Source organism: Chrysochloris asiatica, unplaced genomic scaffold (assembly GCF_000296735.1).
Source record: "Chrysochloris asiatica unplaced genomic scaffold, ChrAsi1.0 scaffold00592, whole genome shotgun sequence".
NCBI classification, from domain to species: Eukaryota; Metazoa; Chordata; class Mammalia; order Afrosoricida; family Chrysochloridae; genus Chrysochloris; species Chrysochloris asiatica.
In genome coordinates this window covers 23,476-33,843 of record NW_006409110.1, presented here as the reverse complement: position 1 = coordinate 33,843, position 10,368 = coordinate 23,476, and the positions used below count along the sequence as shown (strand labels likewise).

The following is a 10,368-nucleotide window of genomic DNA, read 5'->3' as shown; positions in this document are numbered from 1 at the left end:
TATTAAAACAACAATATATATATTATTCTGTGCCATGGAGTTGGTTCCGACTTATAGAGACCCTCTACAGGGTTTCAGAAGCTGTAAATCTTTACGGGAACAGAAACTTCATCTTTCTCCAGTGGAACAGCTGGTAGTTTCAAACTGTTGACCATGAGATTAGCAGCCTGATTCATTACCACTACACTACCAGAGCTCCATATATATAACAAATAAAATAGAGTTTCATTTCTCATCTTTATAAATAAATCATTTGTTGTTGTTATTTAGCTTCCTTGAGTTATTACTGTTAAATATGCATGTAGATGTATGTATATCTATATCTGTATCTATATCTATTTCTATATCTATATCTAAATCTACATCTATTTGCTGTTGTTGGTGAGTACCGTGGAGTTGGTTCCTACTCACAGTGACCCTGCACAGGGTTCCAAGGCTCTAAATCTTTACAGGAACAGAAAGCCTCATCTTTCAACTACAGAACAGCTGGTAGTTTTGAATTGCCGTCTTCGAGGTCAGCAGTGTGATTCATACCCACTACGCTATACAAGTATATATGTATATATATATATTTACTTTTTTCATTGTTGCTCTTATTCATATTGTAAAGTGCCATCAAATCTGTTCTTATTCATAACAATTATGTATAGTGTTTCTGTGTAGTAAGTGGCTGGTATGGACCACTATAACCCTGCTTTAAGCACTCCAGTACTTACCCAAAGCCAAACTACGTATATGCATTAACACACATTGTTACATCAGGATGCCAAATGAATCATAGATTTAACAAAATTAATGTTTAATATTCAGTCATCTTGCATTAGAACTCATAACTTGCTGTGTGGTGCCAAACTTCACTAAGAGAGACATCTACTTTTTTTTTTTGAACATATGTGACTAAGGACACTTTTCTAAAATGTGTTAAATCTGACTTGCTATGTATAATATGGCACTAGTACCAGTTTATAGCTCAAATGGCTGCTGTGAGGTAGAAATAGGATTATGATACAATATTCCATGTACTAATGAGAAAGGCTCTCACGTATTCTACTCGATAGTGTAAACTCATTGTACAGGTTGAAGATTCCAGGTAATCTTATAATGCAACCATTTTATTGTATAATTTAATTAAAGTAGGTCAATAGAGTAAAAGAAAATCCCTAAAATTAGAAATTATTGAATGCTGGAGTGAGTGGGGGAAACTTTTTTTCTTTTTTCAAGAAAAAGATTGGGATTCCACTTTGCTTTTAATAGGGGTCAAGTTCATTTAGTTTTTAGGCACTGTTATCTGTATCACCAATAGGTCATTGAAAGTGGTATTAGAGAAACCATTGTGTTTCTGAATCACACAATTCATCTTCAAAACATGTCCTCACAGAAGAGGATTACTTAGAACAATCTAAAAACAGCATTTTGGTCAACGCTCCAGGAAAAGAAACAATTGCACAAAGACATACCTGATGAATGAGTGATGAAGGGTGAAGCAATACCTACACTATTTTCATGTAAATTCTTGAGATATTCATGAACAACTTGTTTAATAGCATTACATACATGGTCTTGAGAGCCAGTCAAAATGCAGAAGGGTGGGAGCCTTCAGTTTATTCTGCTTGTCTTGACCATACAGAAGCACAGGCACTTGACTCATTCCATCTCTCCTTTTTTCTTACAAATCTTGTATCAGGGATGTAAATTTGAAGTAGTCCTTAGATGAAGAAGTATAGTATCACTTGCTGTCTTGAATTCCATCTTTTAAAAGACAAAGGTAAGTTCCTCGTGTTTCATGGTTGTCTCACTTAAAATGTGTACAAGACACTCCTGTTTAACCTAAAACAGTTGTTAATATCTGTTTCTCAAGAAATTGAGAAGGGTTGAGGCCTTGGTAATAATTAAAACCTCATACCTATTTTTGGAAATTAGTAATCTATATATTCTAGTAAATGTCAAGGATTGTAATAGTAAAGTTCTAGTATATTAATGAAATGTGATTTATTTTTCCATTCAACAAGCACATTTTATTTCAATAAAATATTTCTTATGTTCTATTGTTTTTCAAGATTCCTGGTGGTATTGCTGATAAGCTCTCTAGAGTTAACTGAAAGGTTAGATGTTCCCACCTACCAAAACTGTGGGAAAGTTCTTTGCAATCTGCTTCTGTAAAAATTACAGCCAAGAAAATGAAATCACATTTCCACTCTGAACTTGAAGGCACCCACCACAAACACAAACATAACCTCAATATATTTATTCTTACACTTTGCTCTTCCTCACTGAGGGTTACATTTCTGTCCTGCAATGCTAATCACCATTGCTCTGTTTCTATTTATTATGTTGTTGTTGTAAAGCGCCATTATGTTGGTTCTGACTCATAACGATCTTGAATATGGTTTCCAGGAAGCCACTGGTTGGTTTTAATTGCCAGCTTGAGTTTTGAACCAATCTTGCAGTCCAGTGCTTATCCTACAGTACCACACAACTATTTCTCTGCTTTATTTTTATGTTCCAAAGAATCAGTTTTGACCTTTAGCATACCTGGATAGTGTTTCCATGGAGCAGCTAGTGGGTTTGAGCCACCAACCTTGTGATTAGCAGTCCAGTGCTGATCCTACAGCACCACACTAGGACTCCTTTATTAAAGTCACTATTATTTACATTTTTTAGAAGTTACAGCCATAAAACTATGGTCATTTCTTCTTAATAGGTTTGAATCACTAACCTTTCCATTACCAGCAAAGAGTTTTACCTTTGGTATCACCCAGGGAATCCATGTAACTATTAAATTAAGAGGAACATAAATGACTAAAATGTATTTTGAAACAACAAAGAACCCTGTTGTCTTCAAACAGATTTTGTGATCAAGAGAAAAACTGCTCCATTAACTTTATGGGATATAACCTTTATAGCATCAGATTGCCTGGACTATACTTCACTTTATGAGTTTGAACAACAAGCCTGTAGGTAATTATTGATGTTGTGACTGTTGACTCCATTCTGACTAATAATGATACTGCATAGGGTTTCTGAGAGGCTGGTGAGTTTGAACTGTTAGCTTTGAGGTTCAAACCGTCCTGTGTTCAAGTACTTATCCAACAGAATCACACCAGGATTCCATTTCAATGTAAAATTTGTTATTTAGGGATATAAAATGTATTTAGGAATCACCTAAGTTGAGTTTCAATTAAATTTCAATTAAATAAGATAAAAAATCTGAATGTTTATATGAACACAGAATAGATATAATTTTTTATAAGAAAAAAAGAGTATTGTTGGAAAAATTGTGACTTAGCACGGAAATGTGTGTACTTACCTTCCTTCATCCCACAGAAAGAAAAAGAAAACCCCAAACAACAGAAATATGACCAACCACTCAGTGGTAATGGAATTCTACCTTATGGAGTTCTCCAACACCAGGGAACTCTGGGTCCTGCATGCCTTTGTATTTCTGATAATTTACTTGGAGACCATCATGGGGAATCTTCTCATCATCATCCTTGTCACTCTGGATCAGAGTCTTCATACCCCCATGTACTTCTTCCTCCAGAACTTATCTTTTCTTGATTCTTGCCTCATTTCAATCACAGTCCCTAAATTTATTCTGAATTCTTTATCCCATAAGAGCACAATTTCTTTGTCAGGATGTGTGTTGCAGGTCTTATTGGTGATTCACTTTGCTGGATCTGAACTTTTCCTCCTCTCAGCTATGTCCTATGATCGATATGTGGCCATCTGTCATCCTCTGCATTATGAGATCATAATGAACAGGGGCTTCTGTGTGCAGATGGCAGCTGCTTCCTGGTTTGCTGGGAGCATTTTTGGGGTTCTTTACTCAGCTGGAACTTTCTCTCTGTCTTTCTGTGGATCTAGGAAACTCCCACATTTTTTTTGTGATGTCCCATCTCTTTTGAAGATTTCTTGTTCTAAGAAGCATATTATCATTAATGTCAGTGTATCAATCGGGGTCCTGTATGCACTTTTATGCTTAATTTGTATTGTTTTTTCATACATTTGCATTTTCAATATAGTGCTGAGAATGCCATCATTTCAAGGCAGGTCAAAAGCCTTCTCCACTTGCTTGCCCCATCTGGTAGTTGTGACCACATTTTTTATGACAGGTGTCATTGCCTATTTGAAACCTGTCCCTGACTCCCCAGATCTTCTTGATTTTGTTATGTCTGTTTTCTATTGTGTTGTGCCTCCATCATTGAATCCTATAATATATAGTTTAAGAAACAAGGAAATCAAAGTAGCTTTATGTAAGATTCTTTGGAAACTAAGCCACTATAAATTCCATGTGAAAAAATAACATGTTGAAAGGCAAATTTCATGTCCTTTGTGATATAAGGTAAATATTTTAATAGATCTTAATCTGTTAAGAAAATCAAAACATTAAAATGTAGTCAACTCATTTTGATTATCATTCCTTGACCATTATCTCATAGCTTATGGGAGCTAGAAGCTTCTGAGAGTGCAGTCCATGTTACTGAGTCCTCCTACTTAAATGGGAGCATAAACTCTGTGTTAGCAGAGTAGCCTCTTCAAAGATGTCCATCACCCCATCCATGTTATCTGTGAATTTTACCATTCATAGAATAAATAACTTTAGACAGACAATTGAATAAAGAATGTTGAAATAGGGTACTTATTTTTGATTATGGTGTCCAACGTAATCACAAGGATCACTAAATTCAGGGGATCTTTACCAGTAGTAGTCAGAAGAACATGTGTCTAAGGAAGCATCATTCAAGTGATGAATCATTGTTTATTATAAAGACAGTAGAAGGTCATGAACCATAGAATGTGAACAGTCTCTCTTATTAGGTACCACTAAGTCTTTCTGGCTCATAGTAACCTTATGCACAACAGAAGGATACACTGTCTGCCCACTTATCTGCCATCCTCACAGTTGTTATATTGAGTCTATTGTTGCTGCCACTGTATCAGTCCATCTCTTTTGGGGTTTTCCTCAATTTTGTCAATCCTCCACTTTACCAAGTATGATGTCCTTCTCCAGGGACTTGTCCTTCCTGATATCAGCCTCTGGTGTTAGGAGAATCCAAGAAAATGGAATCTTTCTTAGAACCTCTAGAAAAGAATATGCCTTTGCTGATCCCTTAATTTTAGCCTTAGTTTTAGTCAGAACTAAGTGTGACTTGTAACTTAGGACATTGTAAGTTAGGAAATTTCTATAATTTTTAAGCATTAAATTTGAGGAAATGACACAACAGCAACAGGAACTTCATATAAACCTAACATCTCTTCCTACAAGATTCACTTAAATCAAATTTTCTGATATAGAACAAGTATGTTGCTGTAAGTTCTGACTTATTGTAAACCCATACAAGATTTCTGAGCATAAGTTGGTAGGTTTGAAATGTCTACTATCCTGTTCAAACCGACCTTGTGGTCCTAAGCTTATTGTGCTGTGTCAAACCATATTTCAGTTTCAGCCTATGAAACTGATATGAGAAATATAAAAAAGTGTACTATTTCTACTTTCAAGATTTTCACAATATGTCAAAAATAAATTCAAATTTTATTTATATCTATTTTTAAACATTCTATTACCTTGTTATTGTTGCTGTCAGATGCCATGGAGTCTATTTATATTTACAGCATTTATCAGAACAAAAATGTCCCATACATTTGTTTATGGAGTAATTTTTACAGAAGCAGATCTTTCACCCTTAGGGCTTTCACACTTGGAGCCACTTAGTGGGTTGAAAGCACCAACCTTTTGGATAGCAATGAATTGCTTGAATGCTGTGCCACCACTTCCCCATATCTTCAATTGCATTACAAATAAATGTTAATATTGATGTCTGTATTTTGTTTTTATTTTATTATTATAAGATTGATATTTCAAAATTTTATGAAAATAAGATTAAATTTTAATTACTTAAATGTGTTCTATAATAATTTGAATTCTTCTCTAATTCCTGTGTTTCTTAAGACTCACTCAGTATATTATGGTTAATACTTTTGGCTGTCAATTATTTTGCACTATTATTCCAGGTTTCATTTATTTCCTAACTTTGTTTCTACTATTATTTGATATATTGAAAATTATTATAGCTTCAATGTCTTGTATAATGTATGAAATAATTAAAATCTAAGTGAAAGTCATTAACTTTAACCTTAATTATAAAATCACAGAATGATATTAACTCATAGATTAGTATTTTTCATGGTGCAAGTGACTTGAACATTTTATAAAATAAACTGGAAAAGATTAGTCACCATACAAATTCTGAAAAGTGTACACTTCAGAATTTTGGGGAGATTTTGGACACAAATTTCTCAGGTGACAGGGCAGGGTACAGGGTCACGAGGTAGGAGCAAAAAGATTGCTATTTTTAATTAATTGTTTTTTAAAAATTTTGTGCTAAAATATTGGGTGATAATATCTAGCTAATGCAAACAGGAATCTTTTAGTAAGCTAGTTTTCTCATCATTGAAATTTTATTACCCACTCAAATCACCTTTTTATTTGCATGTCTTTTGGTGTGATTTAAAAAAAAATCTATTCTATTAATTGTATGATAAATTATCTAATATTGCATGGTGTATAGGGAGCAGTACAGTACTTCTATACAGCATCTCAAATGAAGCAGTTTCAGGGGATGATCCCAGAACACTGAACTATAAATAAAAGAATATGTAGAAAGTTCAAAGAATTAGAGTCAGTGGAATTTATAGTAGAAGCAAGAAAGGTGGTTTTTCTGATTTGTGGATGTCAGCTGGCTCCCAGAGCAGACATCTTGGCCATGAGGATGTGGGTGAAGGATCAGAGGAGCACTCCCACCACAGAGGTCTCACTGATCCTCAGAAATAAATGTGTGGACATTATTTTTATTTTATTTCTGTCTGTCTTCATTGGCCTCTCACTATCTGTGCACCTCCACTCTGGTGAGTAAAGGGGGTGCCTCAGCAAGGGACAACCTCCCACCATTGGGAAGTTCTACTACTCATACGCATAGATCTGCTCAGCAAAGACCACACTGCACAGAATCTAAGAAGGGGGAAGGCACTGCTTAAAACCAAACTATCTCCCAAAATGTCTAGAGCTGACCCTGGATTGTTTATCACTAGGAAAATATCTTCAATGGAGGTTCTGGTGTTGGTAACAGACACATTTTAAAGAAAAAAAGCCAAAAATTAAATACTGAGTTATGGCATAAGGAGCAACAGTTACATTTAAAATTTCCCAGGCTGCCTTGAAGGTAAGAAGCTGAGAAAGGTGCATAAAAGATGTTCCATAGAGGGTTTGAAAAAAATAAAGAATAAGTAAGGAAGGCACTATAAGAACAATCAAATAAGGTAGATATAGCATTGGAAACTGTTCAAAATGTGCAAAAAGAGGATCAAACTATTAATAATAAAATATGAGAAATGTAAAATATCAGAAATGAACAATACATTGAAAGAGGAAAGGAGTAGAATTGAAGATTTGGAAGCCAGAATCAGTGAAGAGGAAGACAAATCTCTCCATACTACTAAGATAGAAGTGCAAACAAAAAAAAAATAGAAAAATCTGAATGAAGTCTATGAATCATATGGGACAACATAAACAGGAAAAACTTAAGAATTATGGGCATTTGAAACAGGAAGAATCACAGAAGCCCACAGAGAAGATAGTTGATGAGCTGCTTAAAAAAAAAAAAAAAAAAAAAAAATTCCTTACATCCTGAAAAATGAAAAGATAAGCATTCAAGAATCTCAATGAACCTCAGGAAAGACAGATGCCATTAGAAAATCAAAAAGACATATATATCATAATTAAGCTTTCCAAAATCAAAGACAAGGAAAGAATCCTGAAAGCAGCTAGGGAAAAGAGAATTGTTACTTACAAAGGCATGAATATTAGATTAATCTAGGATCTCTCAGCAGAAACCTTGCAGACAAAAAGGCAACGGAAAGACACATAAAACCCTGAAAGACTAAACTGCCAACCAAGAATTGTCTATACAGAAAAGCTGTCAATCAAATATGACAGTGTAATATAAACATTCCAGGATAAACAGAAGCTAAAGGATCTTATCCAAGCCAATCCAGGACTTCTAAACATTCTAAAGGGCATTATTTGGACTGAGAACCAACATGAACAGACAACAACCAGAGATTGACATACGTGGCAGAACCAACTGGAATGCAATCAACCAATGGAAGAGTCCAGAAGAGGAAAAAACTACAAGAACAAATTCAGAGTATCTGGGATGTCCGTTTATGATCAAAACAATTACAATGTGAAAGAAAGTAAAAGCTTATGACCAAAGATCCAGGTAGGGAGAAGATCAGGTAGATTGCAGGATAAATAGACTTTTTTCAATGGAGGAAAAGTTAGTAGTATATAGGGTAACCTCAAAGAAAATAATTACAACATGCAAAGAAAATGAAAATCCAAGAAATAGAAACACTAAAATTAAGAAGAAACTGACAAGAAAGAACACAAAATATATGTACTCAGCACAGGAAGATATGCACAACAAAGAAACCAGCAGGAACACTAAAAAGCAAACATGACTGCAATTAATTCATACCTATCAATAATTGCACTAAATATCAGTAGATTAAATGCATGTGAATTAAGAGATGGAGAGTGGCAGAATGGAAAAGAAAATAAGATCCTTCAAAATGTTGTCTGCAAAAGACACATCTTACACACAAATACAATAACAGATTAAAAGATAGAGGATGGAAAAATATACCAATCTGATGGCATTAAACAACTAGAAGTGGCAATATTAATCCCTGAAAAATTAATTTTAAGTCAAAAACCAGTTTAATCGGTAAAGATGGACATGAACTCACGATTAAACGGTCAATTGAACAAGATAAGACAGCCATAATAAATATCTATGCCTCCAGTGAAAGAGCTCCAAAATATATAGACCAAACTCAAATAGATTTGAAGAAAAAAAAATAGATAAACTGACAATAAGAGTGGGAGATTTTAATACACCACTTTTAATAAAGGAAAGAAAAAGAAACTAGACAAGATACAGAAATAAACAATACAATCAGCCAACTTGACCTCATAGATGTGAACAGAGCATTCAAACCAACAACAACACAATACTCATTCTTTTCCAGTGCACAAGGATCATTCTCCAGAATAGCCCATGTGTTAGGCCACAAAACAAGCCTCCATAAATTTATAAACATTAAGATACTACAAAGCATTTTCACAGACCACAATGTTATAAAATTAGAAATAAACATTAGGAAGATCAAAGAAATAAATTCAAATACATGGAAACTTAATAAATCCCTACTTAAAAGCTACTGGGTAGTAGAACAAATAAAAGGTGAACTCACCAAATTCCTAGAAACAAATGAGAAAGAAAATTCAACATAACAAATCTTTGGGACATGGCAAAAACAATGCCAAGTGGACAGTTTATAGTAATAAATGCACACATCCAAAAAGAAGAAATAATCATAATCAACAAATTAGTACATCTTCAACAACTAGAAACAAACCAGCAAAGTAAATCTGTAGTAAACAGAAGAAATGAAATAATAAAGATTAGAGAAGAAATAAATGAGATAGTAAACAGAAAGATTCAACAGGACAAGGAGTGGTTTCTTCAAAAGGATTAACAAAATTGACAAACAATTGGAAACCTAACAAAAGAAAAATGAGAAAAGTACAAATAATGCACATAAGAACCACATGGGTGATGTATCACAACAGAACCAATAGATATAAAAAGGATAACAGAATGTTATGAAGAGTTGCACTCCAACAAATTTGAAAGTCTTGAGATGTATATATTTTTTAAAATCATGACCTACTTAAATTTACACAGAGTGAAGTAGAAAAGTTGAACAGATGTATAACAAAAGAAGAAATAAATCAGTTCATAAAAGAACTCCCAACCAAATAAAGACCAGATGGTTTCACTGGTGAGTTTTACCAAACATTCAGGTAAGAGCTCTCACCAATTTTATTCAAATTATTCAAGAATATAGAAAAGAATGGAAAATGTCCTAATACATTTTATGAAGCAAGCATAAGTCTCAAACCAAAGCCAGGGAAAGACACCACTAAGAAAGAAAATAATAGACTAATAGCCCTTATAAGCATACATATGAAAAAAATAAAAAAAGAATCAGTGTAATCCACCATATAAACAAGAAAAAGGAAAAGAACCGCATGATCATATTGATTGATCCAGAAAAGGCACTTGACAAAATCCAATATCCATTCCCAATAAAACCACTCAGCAAAGTAGGAATTGAAGGGAAATTCCTCAACATAATTAAGAATATATATACAACACTAACAGCCAACATCATTCTAAGGGAAAGAAACTGAAAACCTATCCTTTGCAAACAGGAACCAGACAAGGATGCACATTATCACCA

The 10,368-nt window shown here is 34.0% G+C and overlaps 1 protein-coding gene and 1 pseudogene across 1 annotated transcript; one reads left to right on the top strand and one right to left on the bottom strand.

Moving 5' to 3' along the window:
* LOC102813281 overlaps positions 1–3,317 on the bottom strand; it is a 50,766-nt pseudogene extending 47,449 nt beyond the window's left edge.
* A 38-nt stretch (positions 3,318–3,355) lies between these two features.
* LOC102812903 (olfactory receptor 14K1-like) lies at positions 3,356–4,303 on the top strand. Its single transcript, XM_006877760.1, has one exon. It carries the CDS (start codon positions 3,356–3,358, stop codon positions 4,301–4,303), a length of 948 nt encoding a protein of 315 aa, XP_006877822.1.
* Positions 4,304–10,368: the final 6,065 nt, after the last annotated feature.

Bases quoted from the DNA above. Each gene is read 5' to 3' on its own strand.
- LOC102812903 (XM_006877760.1), top strand. From the start codon at position 3,356: ATGACCAACCACTCAGTGGTAATGGAATTCTACCTTATGGAGTTCTCC.